The following is a 19,909-nucleotide window of genomic DNA, read 5'->3' on the forward strand; positions in this document are numbered from 1 at the left end:
TTACTTTTTTTTTCTCTCTCTCTGCTCTCTCTCTCTCTCTCCTCTCTCTCTACTCTCTCTCTCTCTCTCTCTCTCTCTCTCTCTCTCTCTCTCTCTCTCTCCTCTCTCTCCCATCTCTCTCTCTCCTCTCTCTCCTTCTCTCTCTCTATCTGTTTCCTCTCTCTCTCTCTCTCTACTCTCTCTATATATAGGAGAATGGGGACCAGGGGAAGATACAAGAGGGTCTATTCATCAAAAGTGCAAGCCCACATTCTCACAAAAATTTCTCTGAGGGTGGCAGTCTTAACAGACAGCTGGGCTCTCCTGGGAAAGAAAAGCCGGCTGAAATAGGGCAACATTACGGCGCAGGAGACGCGCTATTGTCCTCTTGTCCCTCTCTTAATAGGCCTCAGCATAAATAGGGCAAGCAAATTGTAAGGGATTGGAGGGCACATTTAGCAGTTACTTTGACATAGTGACTTTGCCTTCTCCGTCACACGGTCAGAGTTAAGTCCAGAACAGCAGGGCTGACATGGAGCATAACATATTAAAGAGCTTTGCAGTCCCCTGGCACCAGCCTTCCTCTCTCTCTGTGCCATCTGAATGGATAGGGAGGGAGGGAGGCACACTGCTGCTGATGAAGACAGGATGGACAGATGTCTCCAATGATCCGCTACTGGGCATCTGCACTGGGGACTAACATGGCCTTGATGGAATTATGGGGAAGTGTGTCTGTGTGTGGCAATGTGTATCTGTGTGTTCTGTTCTATTCTCAGTGCAGTCCAATTAAGTAGTGGATGTGACCTTTGGGTGCACTGGGGCTAACTACTGAAAGCAGCAAATCACTATAATCATAATCTTTCATGCCAACATAGCGGCCTGGCTAAAACAGGCTTGGAAGCCCTAAACCCCAAAAAAGGGATCTCGCACCACACACACACACACACACACACACACACGCACGCACACACACAAACACACACACACAGACACTTTATGTCAGGTTTTGGCCAGGACTGTTCAGGTTTTGGTCACTAGATGTCCCCATTGCACCTTTTTTGTACCTTTTGTTTTTTCCTTGCTCTATTATTGTTTGCACCTGTGTGTCGTTCCCTTGTTAGTATTTAAACCATGTGTGTTCCTCAGTTCTTTGCTCAGTGTTTGTAAGTTAGCACCCAGCCCCAGCCATGCTGTTAAACTTTTTCTCTTGTTGGATTTTCCAGAGGTTCGCTGGTTTTGTTCTTGTTTATTTTGGATTAGTCTTTTGAGGTTTGTTTTTTCCCTTGCTGTTCTTACCACTTTGTGGATTTTCTTTGTATTTTGGAAGATATCTATTTTTGTCTCTTGGCTTTTCTTTGGACGTTGTGGATTTATATTTTTGCCGGAAGATCTTTTCTTTGATTAAACCACCGTCTCTTGTACTGCTGTGTCTGCCTCATCTTCTGGGTTCTGCCGATTTATTTAGTGACTGTTTCTCACACCGGGTCCTGACACTTTATGTATATTTATCACTTAAGTGTCCTCGTCATGCTAGTGTAGTTTCCATGGACAAGCAGGGGACTCAACAACCTACTTCAGCTACACAGGCTCCCCTTGGTTATACAATAACACTTAAAGTGTGTGTGTGTGTGTGTGTGTGTGTGTCGAGACCCAGGCTAAGAGGTTCTGAGCTCAGTAGACGAAGGAACAGTTTCTCTTTCAGGATAATCTTGAGCGTCCTTTCTTCCCATCCACTGAAGTCCGGCTCTAGACAGCACCGCCCCGATCTAACAGGCTCTATAAACATGAGCACTCTCAACTTGACTGGGCAATTGCTCCATGCAGTAATAATTAAAAATGTCAAAAAATATAACCAAATATCTACTGGTGTCCTGTACACTCTGACAGTAGCAGTGTTCTATGTGTCAGTGGTGTTTTGGTGTGGATAATTCCACAGTAGCAGTGTTCTATGTGTGTCAGTGGTGTTGGTGTGGATATTCCACAGTAGCAGTGTTCTATGTGTCAGTGGTGTTTGGTGGGATATTCCACAGTAGCAGTGTTTCTTATGTGTCAGTGGTGTTGGTGGTGGATATTCCACAGTAGCAAGTGTTCTGTGTCAGTGGTGTTGGTGTGGATATTCCACAGTAGCAGTGTTCTATGTGTCAGTGGTGTTGTGTGAATATTCCACAGTAGCAGTGTTCTGTGTCAGTGGTGTTGTGTGGATATTCCACAGTAGCAGTGTTCTATGTGTCAGTGGTGTTGGTGTGGATATTCCACAGTAGCAGTGTTCTATGTGTCAGTGGTGTGGTGTGGATATTCCACAGTAGCAGTGTTCTATGTGTCAGTGGTGTTGGGTGTGGATATTCCACAGTAGCAGTGTTCTATGTGTCAGTGGTGTTGGTGTGATATTCCACAGTAGCAGTGTTCTATGTGTTGGTGTGGAATTCCACAGTAAAAGAGAGAATAAGAGGGGGAGAACACAAGCAGAAAAAAAGAACACAAAACAATTGGCAAAAAATGTCACGCTCGAAATAAACAAGCCCTCTCCCCAAATACCATCTATTGTACTGTGTCTAGATACGGCCTCTAAATCGGGCTGCAAATGCAAGCTCCATTTCTCTGTACTGAATGGTTATCCTTTTTGACTCAGGGTCTTTTGTCTTCCTCTCATTGTCTCTTGCTGCATGTGTTTGTGTGTGTATATGTGTGTGTATGTGTGTGTGAACGTGTAAATATCCCGCTGTATGTGTGAGCGTGTGTAGAACGACAGCACATAATGCTTAGGTAGCCGAGCAAAATAGTTTGTCCCAATGGGGATCCCTGCTCCCTACCGTCTCAGGTCTGATTGGGCCAGGCTGTAATCTCATTACCATGTCTCCTACAGGAGTTGTGTGGACTTGGAGGGAAGCGAGCAGAGGAACCACCCACCACCCAAACACCACCATAGTCTCTAGTCTCCAGACACAGACTGAATCTGTGACCGCCTGCATCTGCTTCTCCTGGTCTCCAGACACAGACTGAATCTGTGACCGCCTGCATCTGCTTCTCTAGTCTCCAGACACAGACTGAATCTGTGACCGCCAGACATGGTCCTGGCTGAAGCATGCCTGTGTTTGTCTCTCTCCCTTTATCTGGCCTTGTCTCTCATACCTTATCTCCTCCCCACCTCGCATTCCAGATGCACTTTTCTTCTCTCTCTACCCATAACCCCCCTTTTCTCCCCTTTGTGCATTTTTGTGTCTAAATTGCAGTCTAACAGCTTTTTAAGAGGTGTTTTGCTGGAGTGTAATCCTCCTAGCCTCCCCTTCCAGCCTTTCTTCCATTGTGAAGATTCTTGGCTCAGACCGGGACCTCTTTTATATGGAGAAGATCAGCTCATCCATCCACACGCCTGCCCCCCCTCCCCTCCCCTCCCCTCACCACCCAACACCCTCCATACCCACCATTCTCTTCTACCATCCCTCCATCCCTCCACACGTCAGCCTCTCCGCCAGATTCCCCCATCTCCCCTTCCTCTGTGTATCTCTCATACTATACAGTCAGTCAGCCATGATCCCTGAAATCAATGCCTTGCAAGCCCCTTTTCAGAATTATATACGGTGTTAGTAATTATTGATTTGTCTTTTCTTTAGCTCTTTCTGACACAGCGCCTTCTCCTCTCCACACTCCCCCCGTCAGCATCGTTACCCAGCCTTCCTGTCCCTCTCTCTCTCTCTCTGTTCTCCATCTCTTTCTCTATCTCTCTCTCTCATTCACACTCTCTAATTCTCTCTCTCCCTGTCCCTTTCTCTCCCTATTTTTCTCCATCCCTGGCGTGAAAATTGCAAGGGTTTGTGTCAGCTTGTCAACACACTGTGCTAGAAGAACCAGGACAGCGGGAGGCAACAACAAGAAAAGACACACTGGAGTGAAAACCTGAGGTACTGTACGGTTGTAAAGAAAAATAACCATAAAAGTGGTCTCCTGTCAGGTCTAAATTGTAAAGGGCCGTGGCTGTAAGAGGCGATTGATGGAATGCTGTAATCAGTCTGTCACATGTGCTGTCACCCTGCATGACGTTGATTTCCACGCTGCTCCCATCAGGGTGAGGCAGACTGCGAGGGAGGCGGGTCAAGGAGGAGCTGATCGCATGGGCAAGCAGCGGCTGTGTCTCCCTGGGCACCTGCCACAACAGACACAGTGGATGGAGTGATAGAGAGGTAGAGAGGAAAGGAGGAGAGGACCGAGGAGTGCTGAAGGGAAAAATACTGTGTGTGTGGAATGTCTGTGTAGAGTGTAGAGTGTAGAGTGTAGAGTGTAGTGTGTAGAGTGTAGAGTGTGTGTGTGTGTGTGTGTGTGTGTGTGGAGTGTGTGGAGTGTGTGTCAGAGACACTGGCACAGACACTTCCTGTGCTCTCTCTGGTGTCTCTAGTGAGCAGGAGAAGTTCTCTGAGTGTCATTATACCACAGTTGCCATCCCATTCACTGCTCCACTCCAGTGCCTAAGAGTTGACACTATACAGGGGGTGGCTGGCTGACTGACTGGCTGGCTCGACGACTGGAAATGAAAAGCCATGGAAAAAAGAGGGTGGCAGAGGAGGGGGTTGGCGGTATAACATTGTCTGTACACATCAGCCAACAGTCTTGACAAGATGTTGATTGAGCCAGCCTTGTCATTTGGTTCCCTCTTGCCCCCTGGTGTTTTCAGTACAAGACAGTTGCTGGCTGAATCAGTGTGTCATACTCACTCCCAGTCCGCCCCCTCGATCTCTCTCTCCTCTGTCTCTCCCTCTCTCTTCTCCCTCCTTCTCTCTAGTACTGCTTGGAAGGGCTTTCAGTATAATTTACTGTGTTCTTTTAAATCCTTAACTTCTTGTGCCGTTTGCAAAAGCCTGGGTTTAGCGCGCACACAACAGCTGACATGCTGGATAAAATGTCACTAGTGCTCAACATGTGACGGGAAGCCTAGCTGCTCAAAGATGGGACGCAAATAATTAAAAAAAAACTCTACTTCTTACATCCACCTCACTTCGCTCCCCAGCTGCGGAAAACCACAAGTAAACAAAAACAAATAATTAAACAATAGATTAAAAACCATAAAACAATGAAAAGATCATGTTAGAGTGCCTCCTCCCCTTTCTTGCTCTCTTGCACTTTCTCTCAAAGGCAAAGGAAATGAAAACAAAGGAATTCTCCACTTAGACTCCACCACTGGGACTGGGTCCAATGTCCTGGGGTGTCAATTAATTTAGTCCAGGGATTTGTGGCCTACACTTCCTAATTGAGCCCAGTGGAGGCCCCCTTGGCTCTTCGCGATAGGAAGTAGTGCGTTTCATAATGAATACTTTTCTTTCTTCCTTTATTAATATTATTTTTTAATTAGGGTGGTAATGTTGTAAATGTATGCATGTCAGTACTATTGTTGTCTGCTGATGCTGCTGTGCTGTGTGCTGGTGTTGTTGAACTATAAAGCAGAGGCAACCTCTGTTGGTAACAGTGGTGGCGGCACATTGAAGTCAAAGCAATTTTTTTGTGTGTGTGTTTTGAAAATAAAGAAAGACTGGTTCAATGAGAGTCTCATTAGTGCTGCTTAATGTGTGTGCTTTATAAAGCTTATAGGTTAATGTCGAATTGGCATCCATTCCGTTGAAGCTTCCCTCTAATTTGAGATGGAATTTTRTTCTCTTCCCAGGACCTGACAGAGGGTTTCAGAGGGAGAAAATGACTTGTGTGTGAACTGTATATCCAACAGGGATAAACATMAATGTAATTAAACCATTTCACAATGCTTTTTACTCGTTTTCACTCTCACGGTTGCATCACACAACTATATGTTTTAATTTTGTCTAAGCTACTCTTCCCCACACCTCTGTGTGCATGAGACTGAAACACCCCGGCACGTAACTCCTGGCGCTTACACAAATGACCCAGCGACGTCCCGGGAGAGCCATAGATCCCGGGGAAACAGCATAGACCTSTCCTCCACAACCCCAGCGCCTGTCTCTTCTTACAAACCGTCTTCAAACCATCCTTTATTCATCAATGCCCGCTTTTTCACCGGCCACCACCGTTTGTGGGGAAAAAGACACGTTTTAATTAAGCGGCAAATTTGATTCCGTTCATCAGATTACTTCTGCCTTGAGACATTCTTTTAAAATTGGTGATGACTAAGGGCTTTCAGAGTACAATAAAGAGAGGAGAGGGGGAAGAAAACATTACCTGCCGACCTCAGTACATCCTGCTTTGTGTTGGGGAAGAAGAGAGGGAAAAGAGGCAAAAACAAATTTCCTGAAACTCAATTTCTTAAGCGTTGATTAGTGCAGCCGTGCAATTAGAGTGAAATGTGAAGTCAGGCTTTTTTTTCAGATTCCACCGCTTCCTCTAGAAAAAGCAGGCCGTGATTAATGAATAAATGATTAATGAGAGAACAAATTAATCAATTAATTATTAAGCAAGCACTCTGAACAAGAAGAAGGGGAGGATYGCAGCCAGCAGGGAAGAAAAGTGATGGAGGGATGGATTGAGGTGCGTGGTATTAGAAAGAGGGGGATTTGGATGGAAGGTTCTGCCTGTTTGTTCACTCAGTTTGTGTAGTTTTTCCGAGGTGGGAGGGAGGGAGACGGAAGACAAGAGTGAAGCCAACCCTTTAACATTTGTTCAGCTCGTGTCTTCTTCTCTGTAAACTCCTGACTCAGCTAGTACTGTCTTGTAAGTGCTGATCTTGTAATGTCAGGCGTTGCAACTTCTCCAGTACATCAAGGCTGTGGTCATGTGATTGTGTAATGGTGTAGCCTGGCAGAACCTCAAACTACTATGCGTTGGTCTGCGGGCACTGGGCGGCGAAGTTGTTGGGCGGTTGCCCAATGCCCCCCTTCCCTCTCCCGCAGATAACCCAATGCCCCCCTTCCCTCTCCCGCAGATAACCCAAAGTCCCCCCCACCCCACCCCCTGGCTTTAAGTAGGACACCCCATCAATCTTTGATAATGTGCGGCGTGGGCCTCTCCAGTGTGACCAGGGGCTGATGAGACATCGCAACGGGGAGTTGATGTATGAAATGTGGGCCTGGACTGTAATTGTGATCTACTGTAGTGTTTCCAGTCAAGTTTGACCTTTTTTCTTCCATATTCATCGCTGCAGTGATATCAAATATGTGTGATCTACTCCCCCCTCAGGATCCCCCTTCTCCTCCCACTCTACACTTTACTCAGTGCTGGGGGGACTGGCAAATGTCCCATAGTGCACACACAACAGGATATGACACACAAAATATTATTTTATGATGGGATAGGTTTACTGAGGGCCATTAAAATGCAACATAACTCTATAAAGCCTATCCTTCTCCACCCTACTCCTACCCCAACCTCCTCCCTTCTTACTCCAGGAAAACTTATCCTCAAAGCTTGAACATGAGAGGAATAGCTTTCATCCCGGCTTGGTCTCCTTCCTGGCATTTATTGCTGGCCTTATTACAGTTTTTCTCAATTGCTAAAACACTAAAACCCATTGGCTGAACAAAGTTCTCAGTTGCCTGGACTCATTTAGCTAATTATGCAGTCTGTTGTCAATACCTTAAACCATTTCACATGGTAAAACACAATTTGCAGATCTCACTTAGACTTTTCAGCAAAACTCTAAACACATTCTCATTCTCAAAACACATTCTGCACTCTAATGCACATGTCATCCATACTCAAAATTGATTTAACCTGTTTCAAATGATACGACACAACCAATATAAGCCAGTTCAGAGAGCAAACAGGTTGTTGAAGGTGGGAAGGAGAAAGTCTGAGAATGGATAGAAGAAACAATGTGAGAGGACGAGGACGAGTGCGTATGCGAGGTGGGCGACGAGGAGGAGGAGGGCAAGAAAGAGGAAGACGAAGAGGAAGAGGAAGACAAAGAGTGGAAATATCTGATGAAATTCGAGCAACAGTTATAGACCATGTTCTTGTCCATGGACTGACAATGAGGGAAGCAGGACTTAGAGTGCAACCCAATTTGAGACGATTTTCTGTGTCCACCATAGTAAGGACATTCAGAGAAGAGAACAGGTACAGTATACTACTATATTTTTGTTATTGCAAATTTACTGTACTACACTATATGCAGCTGTTTCAATAGACATTTGTAAAGTTAATCACTGTATGTATTGTACTGCATGAATATGTTTTGTAACTGCACAACTACTTTTTGTAGAATTGCAAGGCTGCCACATGCAGGTGGAAGGACAGCTATATTCACTCGGGAGCAAGAGGCCGTTATAGTTGGCATGGTCCTTCAAGATGATGCAATACGACTCAGAGAAATCCAGGAACGAGTGATACAAGACAACACACACTTCCAGGGAATCGACAGTGTGAGCATTTCCACAATTGACCGTGTCCTCCATCGTAACAGGATGCGAATGAAACAAGTATACAGAGTACKTTTTGAGCGCAACTCACCAAGGGTGAAAGAACTGCGAGCTCAGTATGTGCAAGTAAGTGTACATTCAGAAACAATTACTGTAATCCAGATTGTCTACAGTACTAACACATACTATGTGAATGACATTACTCTTCAGTACATACAATGTATGTGAATCAGAAGCCTAATTGTACTCTACAGTATAGCACTGTCTCTGTACGACTTACAAAATCCTACATACGGTATATTGTATTTCTACACAGACAATATTTGACTTGGAATCCTTGGACAGACCCCATGAGTTCATCTTTGTCGATGAAGCAGGCTTCAATCTAACAAAGAGGAGAAGGAGAGGCCGAAACATGATTGGACAGCGGGCCATTGTTGAAGTCCCTGGTCAACGAGGTGGCAATGTCACAATCTGTGCTGCTATCAGCAACCATGGTGTTCTACATCACCATGTTACACTCGGGCCATATAACACCCAGCACCTTCTAAGATTTATTGCCAATCTAAGAGATATTTTATTTGAGCAGCAGGTTCAAGAGCAGCAGGGTCAAGAGCTAAATGAGAATCCCATTCCCACCTATGTGATAGTGTGGGACAATGTCAGTTTCCACCGAGCTGCTCAGGTAAGGGAATGGTTTAACATCAATGGGCAGTTTATGAATTTGTACCTCCCTCCATACTCGCCTTTCCTGAATCCGATTGAGGAGTTTTTCTCCTCTTGGAGATGGAAAGTGTATGATAGACAACCCTACACCAGAGTAAATCTGCTGCAAGCCATGGATTTAGCCTGTGGTGATATAGGTGAGGAATCATGTCAGGGCTGGATACGGCACACAAGAGGCTTCTTCCCCCGTTGCCTCAGGAGGGACAATATTGCTTGTGATGTCGACGAAGTGCTCTGGCCTGACCCAGCCCAAAGACAAGAAGAAGCACATTGATCACATGTTTACTGATTTTTGTCCCTTTTAGTATTGTATACTGTAGTACAGTGCATTGTAGGCTGTATACTGTACAATGGACAAATTGTATGGCCCTGAACATTGTGCTTTCCATTTATTAACAGTACTGACTGCTCAATAGATTTTGACTGGTTGCAGGTTCATATCAACAAAGAACAAGAATTACAGTATCACAGAGACAAAGGACATATTTGTGAGATGCAGGGTACAGTACTGTAAAAATAGGGGTACAAGGAGGAGGAAGAACAAAAAACAAAATTGCAAAGTGCAAAGCAGAGTAGTAATTTCTGATAAATTTTGAGCTACTATGATAGAACATGTTTTCGTTCATCAAAAGACAATGACGGAAAAATATGAATATTGTTTTAGATTAAAAATGTACTTCTCCCTGAGAATTGTATGTTTTCAACAATGTGTTTTCTATTTTTCGGGGTGTATTGTTTACTGACTGCTTGAGAGTGTATATCATTTTGATCACTTTGTTTATGATTTGAGAGCAGTGTTTGATTTTGAACACAGGTAAAACTGTTTTGAGGTGAATGTTTCATTTTGCGAGAGGAGTCAGAGGTTATGTAAATAGTGCTTGAAGATGAGGTTTTGTGTTTAATGTTTTCAGGAAATGGAGCAGAGAGAGAGAGAGAGAGACCAACCAGAGAAGAACATATTTATGTTTATTTAGTTTCCCTTGTGTACTTTAACTATTTGCATATCATTACAACACTGTAGATAGCCATTATATGACATGTGGAATGTCTCTATTCCTTTGGAATATAATGTTGTGCCATGTTTACTGTTCATTTTTTATTGTCTATTTCACTTGCTTTGGCAATGTAAACATATGTTTCCCATGCCAATAAAGCCCTTTGAATTGAACTGAATTGAGAGAGAGGGGGGGGGGCTGCAGGGAGGGTCTCTAAGGGCCCTCTGGAGAGAAGGCTGCTGCAGCCCTGTGGAAGAACAGAGAGATGGGGCCACAGCACAGGGCATCATCCTCAGCCTGCCTGTAATGCCTGGTAAAGGCCCTTCTCTCTCTCTCTCTCTCTCTTCCCCTCTCTCCATATCTCTAACTCGTGTATCCCTGGTGTTGACTCACTGGTGCTGTTTTCTGGCCTAATGGCAGCGTGGAATTGCAGATTTCCTCAGAGCTCAGTGGGTGTGAATGGGTCTTTGTCCTGCTGGCTGGGCTGGCCCATTGACTGGAGGACCTGGACATATGGTCCCTGACTGTGTGATGTGCTGGGACGTGCCTAGCTGAAGAATGCTGTGGGCTGGGCCCTTGACCTCTGCCTGGCCCTTAACACCTTGCCTGCCTGAGCAAAGCTGGTGGCTTGATAAACTTAACCACTTCATTGTGTCACTCCATTTTTTCTGGAGTGGGGTTTATTATTTGGGGGGTTTGTCAGTTGAGGGACAGATGTGTGACTGTTTCACCACTCACACTCAAACACACACACAAAGGAAGAGACACAAACAAACACACAGAGATGCAATCAYAGAAAACACACACACAAAGAGAGAGAAATAGAGAGAGAGACACACACACACACGCACACACACATTGCTCTGCAGCTCGCCTATCTGCCTGGCTGCAGTAATGGATAGAGTCTTGGTGCCAGTGCCAGTATCTTTGATGTTCAGACTTATATTAGGAGAATCTCACTGTGCCTCAGTGCGATAAGGCCTTTAAATTAAGTGTCTAACAAGGACGTCCAGAGTGTCCACAACGGTGACATTGCCACCCAAGTATAACCCCATCAATCAGGGAAATGGACCACTATCTACCCACACCATGACTGTCCACTCCACACAGCAGCCAAAAAGTTTTAGCTAGTGCAATTATGCCAAACGGCTATCTCTCTTCTCTCTCTGCAAATACTGAATTATAATTTTTTTCACTTGCAGTTCACAGCTCATCGGTCTGTGGCCCCTGGTTTGTGGCCCTYATAAACAAGTGGAGCGTTGCAGGCTCTTAAAGCCACCCGGGGAGATTATCGATCATTAGACAGAGCGTGGAGATAACCCTCTCAGCTGGCCATATCGTCTCCACAGGATATGGTATGAATCACAGGAAGTTGAGATCAATCTACTGTATATAGATTGTGCCGCTTGATTACAGATAGGAGAAAAAAAATCCCATTTGGCTTAAACCACCCCAATGCCTGGGAGCGCGTATGTGTGTGTGTTTAAGCACAAGAGAGAGAGGAGATTGGGAAAGAGAGATTGTGTGGCATATCATATTTTTTTCTATTTTTGTGACTTCTGGTCACAAAGCCGCCTCTCTGCCTCCCATCCTATTCCACCACCGCCAAGCAATCTGTCCCACCTCCACTCCTTCACTCTCCTCAGCCTGGCCTACTCTTACATCTCCCTTCTTGAGGAAGGCTTCTTTTAAATCAGAATTAAAACAGATTCCAAACCTCCAGCTCTCCCAGGGGCCGGCTGAAAGCAGCTTAGAACAATCAAGCAGACAGATTAGAATTGAAAAGAAAGGAAGGAGAGGAAGGAGAGTGGGAGAACCAGAGAGAGGGGAAACAACCCAAAGAATGGAATGGTGGAGAAAAATATTGAGAGAAGGAAAAATGTATCCTTTACTCCACCTCCCTCCCTTCTTCCCTTCTTCCCTTCTTCCCTCCCCCCTCTCATCCCTCCTTCGGCTCTGTCCCTCCTTGTCCCTGACCTATTGCCATTCAGCTCTTGGGTAGATTAGGCAGCGAGCGGAGCCGGAGGACAGGGTAAACACTATGGGGGAACAAAGACCAACAGGAGGCCACCTTATTGGATTGTAATTCTGAGCTGGGGGAGAGCTTGTAGAGGGGCATGTTATACCGTGCTGTGTGACACAAGTTAGAGTAGAGTGGTAACACCAGGCCAACTTTACTTTCATCACCTAGCCTACACTCATCCCCCACCCTTTCACTAATATTCCCTCCCTCCCTGCATCCTCTCTTTTTCCTCTCTGGTTTTCTCCCCATCCCCCCACCCTTCTCTCTTTGCCGGCTCTTTCACATATTGCCTGTGAGAATGGCAAACAGAAGCTTCTCAAAGCACTCCTCATAGAGCTATCTGTCATCCCCCTTTCCCGGGTTCTCTCTCTTTCTCTCCCCTTCTCTTTTAACAAGGTGGAACGAGACTCATCCCCTAGAGGRGGCTGTTTGAGCGATAAGGTTAAAATGGGCTGAAAAATTGGGGAAGATTATTTGATATTGGACAGATTGAATTATCTGGAGTGAGAGGGAGGGAGGGATGGGAGGAGAGCAACATAACTGTTCTGCAGTGCCCCAGGAGGAAGGTTGGTGTGGAGGAGGAGAGGAAAGAGAGAGAGAGAGAGGCTGCTTTTATATTAATGGTCACCAAACTCAAAAACAAGTCAGGATAATGAAAAGGGTCTTATTTTTTCCTCTGAAGAGTCCAATCTTCCCAATCCACATCCCTGCTAATTTGAGTGTGAAAACGCAGTCTGTCCGAGTCGAGCCTGGAATTCAACATATGTGTGAACTTTCTCGCTGACGTTGAATCAAACCCGTTGGCCCCACTGATTAGGCTTGTGTTCAGGTCTCTCATGTTCCCACTCGTTCCCCTGCGCTAATTACAGAGAGGGCTAATTAATGTAAAGTGTCAGAGAGGACCTTGCCACCACAGGCACACACGCGGTCTAACACGGGAGAGAGAACGGTCTAACACGGGAGAGAGAACGGGGGAAGAAACACACCCGCCCGCACACCGGCAAGAGACAAGCCATCCTCACCTCAACAGCCTCACAAAGCGATTCATTAATTGGTGTGAAAACACACACACACACACACACACACACACACACTAATGTTATGGGTATTCGGAGAAGCTGTTGCTCGTTAACACATTACCCAGAAGGGAGCGAGAGAGAGAGAAGAAATTAGAGAAAAGAAGAGTGGTTGGTTGTATGGTGCGGAGAGGGGGAACATTTTGACCCCAGTGTTGTGTTTGTACCTTTGTGCTGTTGGCCAACACAGTTCATGTTTCACACAAGATGGCAGCTTCCTCTTCCGTACCCCCGGCGGAAAGTGTGAAAAGGCTTTTCTAGACCACCGTGCCTTTCTAATCAAAGCTACAGGAAATGAATCAGAAGCAACAGTTCCGAATCGACCCCAGAGGTAAAGGTGGAATTGACATGGCCACCGTTCATTTTCACACCATTAAAGCAACCGTCATGCTCCTACGGCACAACTGAAGAACCATACATTTTACCTCCCCATTCATTCCTGTTCTCACCTAAGTGTAACTAGTGTGCTGAGAATCAGGAAGCAAGTTCAGGGAGTGAGTGTTTTAATAAATAAATGAAACAATAAACACGTAACACAAACTACGCACCCACATGAAAACATCAATAACACCTGAGGAAAGAACCAAGGGGAGGGACAGATTTAGGGAAGATAATCAAGGAGGTGATGGAGTCCAGGTGAGTGTCATGAGGCGCTGTTGTGCGTGACGATGGTGACAGGTGTGCGGGATAATCAGCAGCCTGATGACCTAGAGGCCGGAGAGGGAGTATACGTGACACTAAGAAAACCATGCACCACTTAAAAAACCTATCTGCTGTTAACTAAACCGAACAACAAACAAAAGCACACACCAAACAAAACCTTCACACAACATAGTCACTATTAGTAGTCACTAACTCCCAGAGGTGCAAGACAAAGGAGCCCAATTCTAACTGGCTTTTAAAGACCTCCAAGAACAATCAGAACTCTTTTTTAAGAGAGAGTTCACTCTCTCCAGTCCCTATGGTCTTTCTAAAGGAGTGCTCAGTCAGTTAGYCAGTGTAAGGCAGTTAGGCCGTGGTCTATGGAGCAGTGAATGGCTAATCCAGAGTTTGAAGGACCCAGAACCGCCCTCCTCGAGCCCAGGCTGAATGCAGACTGAATGGGCCTCGGAGTAGGACTGATTGCCCCACAGTCTATGGTCAGCTTTTTTTAAGTAGCCTGTGATTGAGTGGTTCCATTAATGTCCCATTTATCTTCCTTCCCTGCGCCAGAGCTCTGAAAGAGCGGGTGACACTCCTGGACACACCCACACAGAGTCAGGAGAACGGAGCATGCGCTCGGGCGCACGTGCACACTCACTCACACATACACATGCAGAAACCATCTCTCATACACACACATACACACACACACACACACACTGGAGTCGTGACTGGACCCAGGCTTTTCAGAACCACAAGGATATGACCACTTTGTGTCTATCTAGTCCACTACGAGCAACTCCAAACTGCCAGCACTGTCACTGTGTTAAAAGATAAACAACTGTGATGGCTTGGTACAATCACTCAATAGTTCTCAAATAACACCCGAAATACTGTCAGTCTCTCAATAACTCCAAAGACATCTGTCGCTCAGCATACACGCTTTTAAAATACAGAGGGCTAAATGAATGCAGCTGAAACCCCCGGGCCCGGGCCCAAGAGGAGGCAAAAAATGATATTTATTTTTTTACAACAAATAATAATAAAGGAAATATATACTTGCATATATTATATATTCAATATATATTATGTATGTAGTATGTATTTGTATTTATTTTTTACTGCAACCGCCAACCACAGGAGAATGTAGGAGTGTAGACAGCCTGTTGCCGCTCTGCTAATCCTCAGATGGGGGAGGAGAGGAGGCAGGGGGACACGTCGGTAACTGGGGGGACCTGCCTTCATTGGGTAACTGATTAATAAAAAGTAAAACATTTACTGCAGTAATAAATACATGTGACTGGTCAATTGTGTGAGTCAGGGGCTGGGCCCAAGCGACAACCCCCCCCCCCCCACACAAAAAACCCAACAACACAGGAGACCACTCTCAATGTTCAAAAAGACCAGAGAGCATCATTTAGCCACAGTGGATCAATAGTTTATAAAAAAATAACTGTGGATTAAGTTTTACCACAAGCACATACAACCAACATATAGTGTATTAGATTTTTTATTAACCTTTATTTAACAGTGTGTGTCTTATAAGGGTGTTGGGCCAGCATGAGCTGCCAGAACAGATTGAATGCGCCTTGGCATAGATTCTACATGTGGACTTAAACTTTGCCAGGAAAATGCACCCCACACATAACATATACGTGGGGTGCATTTACTCAAGTGTTTGGAAGTTACCGGTATGCCTACAGTCAGGAAGGCTGCAGTTTGGGCAGTATGCATGTCAAATATACAGCTTGTTGCATTGTGGCCATAGACATATAATCCATAGAGGGCTATTGTAACCTCTTACCCTGGCAATTTGACTATTAAACTCATGGGTACACTAGCAATGGATACCAGTCCTGACTTGAATGGGAACTACCATCTATGGATTATATTTCTATGGTTGGTTGCAGCTGTCGGTTTGCGTTTTGCAGATTTCAAAGTACAATTAAGGGAAAAATATGCTGTTTGTAAAACAAATGGCTACTGCTGAAAAGAGACGACTAGTCTGTCTGTAGAACCAATAGAAACAGTTTTTCTCAACAACTCCCAATTAGATTTCTTAATCCGGCCCTGAAAGTATAACAGGAGCTGCAGGTTTTTCACAAATTATCTTCCCCAGACTGATTAGACTTGGGCTGTAGTTTCAGACAGTAACCTGTAATCATCTCACTCCAGACATCTCTCCATTGAACAAGTTGAAGGACAGACTGAGGACTTGCTGCTCTTCTGTTGTCTGCCTGCAGCTTACTGCTCCACATGTTCCCCACCTCCTCAACCTCACACACTCACAAACCAGGGTGTGTGTAAAGTGGTGTCGGGGTGTGGGTAGTGGTGCTGGGGTGTGTGTATAGCGGTGCCAGGGAGTGTGTGCTGTGTCTTTAGTGATGGTTTGGCAGGTGGCTGTGTTTGAGGTGTATGAAACAGAGATAAAACGGTGTGTGTTTGTATGTGTGTCAGGGTTGTGTGAGTGTGTCAGGGTTGTGTGTGTATGTGTCAGGGTTGTGTGTGTATGTGTCAGGGTTGTGTCTGACGGAGACAGGAGCAGGGCCCTGTGGCCTCACACATGGAGGTTGGAGACCCGCCCAAACAACTGAAAACAAACAGGCACTTCCAGGGACCAGACACTGCCTTTGATCTGGAGGAGAGACGATCTCTTGCTCTCTGTTTCCCTCTCTCCGTCTCTCTCTCGCCCCCCCCTCTCTCTCCCTCTCCTCTCTCTTCTGCTTCACAGTGTTAATCTTTCTCTCTCCTACTCTTTCTCTCCCTCTCTCTCATTCCTCATCTCCCCTTGCTCTCTCTCTACCTCTCTATCCCCTTCCCTTCCCTCCCCCTCTCCCCACCTCACTGCATCAAATGGGGTGACTTTTCAGGCAGCATTGGGCTACACCTCAAAGTGCAGGATGTGAAGACAGCTTTTCTCTCCTCCTCTCTCTCATCCATTATCGTTCCATCTCTCTCTGTCTCCTGTACTTTATACCACACCCCTACTACTCCTCCTCCTCCTTGGCAGCCTTGAACGTTGAAATGGAGAGGGACATTTCCGTCGTCTACACATCTCATTTCATCTGCACCTCTGTATCTCTCTCCCTGTGGCTATCTATCGCTCTTCTCTGCCTTTGTCTGTTTATCTTTACATCTAATTATGCTGTCTCACTTACGCAATTAGCACACAAACACATAGCTAAACCCCCCCTTAGCAGAGCCCAGAGAAAACAAATGATGGAAAACAATGGGTAGAAATGGCTGCTGCACCAAACCACATGATGGATGCAGCCTGGAACTCTGCGTCTCATCCCCCTCTCCCTCCCTCTGTCCACTCCTCTCTCCTCCAATGTTATCTCCTGCTCTATCTGTCTCTGTTTGGAAACTCCCTGAAAACCTGCAGTATCTATACTCTCTCCTTCCCTCCCTCCAGCCCAACCATCCTATCAATAGCAGGTTATATCATATGTCATAGACTGACACTGGATACACACTCACATCATCTTAGACAATGTCATCCCTATTGTGTATGTGTCTGTAACACTCTCCCTCTCTCTCTAGAGCCTTTCTCTCTTTCCTCCCTTTCTATCTCTGCTTCTCCCTTACCTCTATCCTTTGCTGTTGTCTCTATTGACCCCCCCCCCCCCCCCCCTTCCTCCTTCCTCCCCTATCCTCCAGAGCGTTCCATGCATTGCTGGGACTTTTCAAAAGCAAACAGACATTCCCGTAGCAGGAAGGCGTAGTAGCCAATCTGTGGAGGGAACAATCAGTTTCTTTCCCGGCTCCTCCTACTTTTAATAAGGAGTTCCCAGAATGGTGCAACCCTAGGAGGGACTGCTGCTGTCTCCTGGCGGGGTGCAGGGATGTAGAGGGGTATAGGGTTCGCCCTGCGTCACTTAGCTCTCCAGACCCTAACCCTGCTGGAATTCTACTGAATGTTGTCAGGATCAGGAAAGGCCACGGCCCATTGATTATTTAGCACTACCTCAATAAACTGAGATAGTTTTGAAGTGGATCAGATTCCCTCTCCAACACCTCACCCACCCACACACACACCCACATAAAACGCACAACACGCACAACGCACACGCACACGCACACGCACACACACACACAGCACACACACCACACCACACACACACACACACACACACACACACACAAAACCCCTTCTTCAAAAAACATTCTGTGTCTTAAGTCCATCTTCATGGCAAAGGGATACCTCAGGTTGTAATGTTTCGCCCTGAGGCGTTGAAACAACCCCTTTCAATTCTTCCTCCCCGGATTCTCACTTCAGTTACATCTTTGTTATTCTTTTAGCTACCCTGTGCTGGGAGAAAAAACACAGGTTCGCTTTACACCAATACAAGCATATACATTACCTTAAATGCTAAGCTGCTGGCAGTAAATCCTTCTGACCCCCCCTCTCTCTTTCTCTCTCCCTCTCTGTGTCTCTCTCTCTCTCTCCCCTCCCTCCTCCCCCGGCTGAGGCACAGCTCTCTCTCTTTCTCTGTCTCTCTGCTCAGACAAACATCTCCTCCCAACCGCCTGTCCAGAGGATCTCCAATGCCTCTCGCTGTATGAAGCTCCTGCTTTTCATCACCACAGAAGTTGGAGACCCACCTTACCCYCCTACTGACTCTCACCCCTATCCCCCAAACCCTCCACCGTCCCTGGCTGTCGCCCCACCCCTCACCGCGCCTCTCCTCTCCAACACAGCTTGATAAAATTACAATGTTTGTACATTGAGGGAGCCGCAGTTAAAAGCCTGATCGATGAGCTTTGACTGACACCCCTCAGTTGATAGCAAATTGGCCGGCTTTCCTAGCGGCCTCCCACAGAGTTTCAAAGCCTTGCTCTAAATTCCCCGCTGGAGGAGAAGGGAGAGAAGAAAAAAAGTGGCTACACTTTCTGCCAACCCTTCACCCAGCTGTCTGCCTCTCAAAACAACACAGAGAGGCAGAGAGACCTACCGTTCTCACTGAGAGAAGGAGGAGGAGAAAGAGAGTTTAAGAAGCAGTTTCCTTTCCCGACCGCCGAGCCCAATATTTTTGTTAACGGTTGAGTCACTATCACAATATTTGCCCTCAGATTCCTGTCAGTTTAAACTGTCAGGAAGCAGGAAGATGGAGCTCTTTGTTTGAGGAGGAGAAAGAAAGAAAGACAGAGAAAGAAAGAAGGAGACAGAGAGAGAGGGGTAGGTGGGGACCTGAAGCCCAGGGGAGCATGGGAGTTTTCTTCCTTCACGCACTCAACCCTCTGGTCTCTGTAATGTCCACCCAGCCCAGCCAGGCCATCACTTGTTTCCTTGAGTGCATTCCTTTCCCCCTGGTTGGGTTGAGTTGAGTGGAGACATGACATCCTGAGAGATAGAGCGTCATTAATTAGACAGTCGGGCTTTGACTAACCGCTCCATAAAGGGCACATAGCCCCAAAGATGGGAAACACTCATCTCAGCTCATCATCCTCTGCCCCAATGCATGCCCTTGACCCCCTGTCTTAGTGTGTGTGTGTGTGTGTGTGTGTGTGTGTGTGTGTGTGTGTGTGTGTGTGTGTGGTGTGTGTGTGGTGTTGTGTGGTGTGTGTGTGTGTGTGTGTGTGTGTGTGTGTGTGTGTGTGTGTGGTGGTGTGTGTGTGGTGTGGTGGTGTACTATGAGCAACACATAGTTTAGGGCGTTGCTTTGATAAGCTCCTCATGAGTCACTTATGGACGTGCACACACAACAACCCTCCAAAATAACACACAATGGCCACATGATATTAACGTCCCTCTGCTCAAGAGGAGCCACTGAAAATCGGACCGCATCTCAAGAACGGATTGAGTGGGGAATAAAAATAGATAAATAAGTAGAAAATATATAGATAGACAAATAAATAGCTTCTCACAGGATTCATAACCGCATGGGTTTTTCCCCCTCAGRCRCTTCRCAGCTGCCAGAATCACCCCCCAACAGGGCAATCTTTAAAASAAGGTTGAGGAACACGGCTAGTGAAGATAACAWAGGCCCAGATATTGCTGCAACACGGGAGATACATTTCAATTTGCTGTTGGTTTCTGTGTCTCGGCAGGAGATAGGAAATTCTTGTCTTGGAGGGCAGYAATTGATTGGAAAATAAAAACTAATGTTTGGTCTAGTATGTTGGAGCTCTCTCTATACTCTCTGGGTTTCTTGG

At 46.0% G+C, this 19,909-nt stretch overlaps 2 protein-coding genes across 2 annotated transcripts in view; one reads left to right on the plus strand and one right to left on the minus strand.

The window, feature by feature from the left end:
• kirrel3l (kirre like nephrin family adhesion molecule 3, like) overlaps positions 1-19,909 on the minus strand; it is a 49,851-nt gene that overhangs the window by 21,671 nt on the left and 8,271 nt on the right.
• LOC139023700 (uncharacterized) lies at positions 7,675-9,291 on the plus strand. Its single transcript, XM_070437342.1, has 3 exons — positions 7,675-7,989; positions 8,135-8,417; positions 8,608-9,291. Exons 1-3 carry the CDS (start codon positions 7,730-7,732, stop codon positions 9,289-9,291), a joined length of 1,227 nt encoding a protein of 408 aa, XP_070293443.1. The 5' UTR covers positions 7,675-7,729.

This window comes from Salvelinus sp. IW2-2015, linkage group LG35 (genome assembly GCF_002910315.2).
Source record: "Salvelinus sp. IW2-2015 linkage group LG35, ASM291031v2, whole genome shotgun sequence".
NCBI lineage: Eukaryota > Metazoa > Chordata > Actinopteri > Salmoniformes > Salmonidae > Salvelinus > Salvelinus sp. IW2-2015.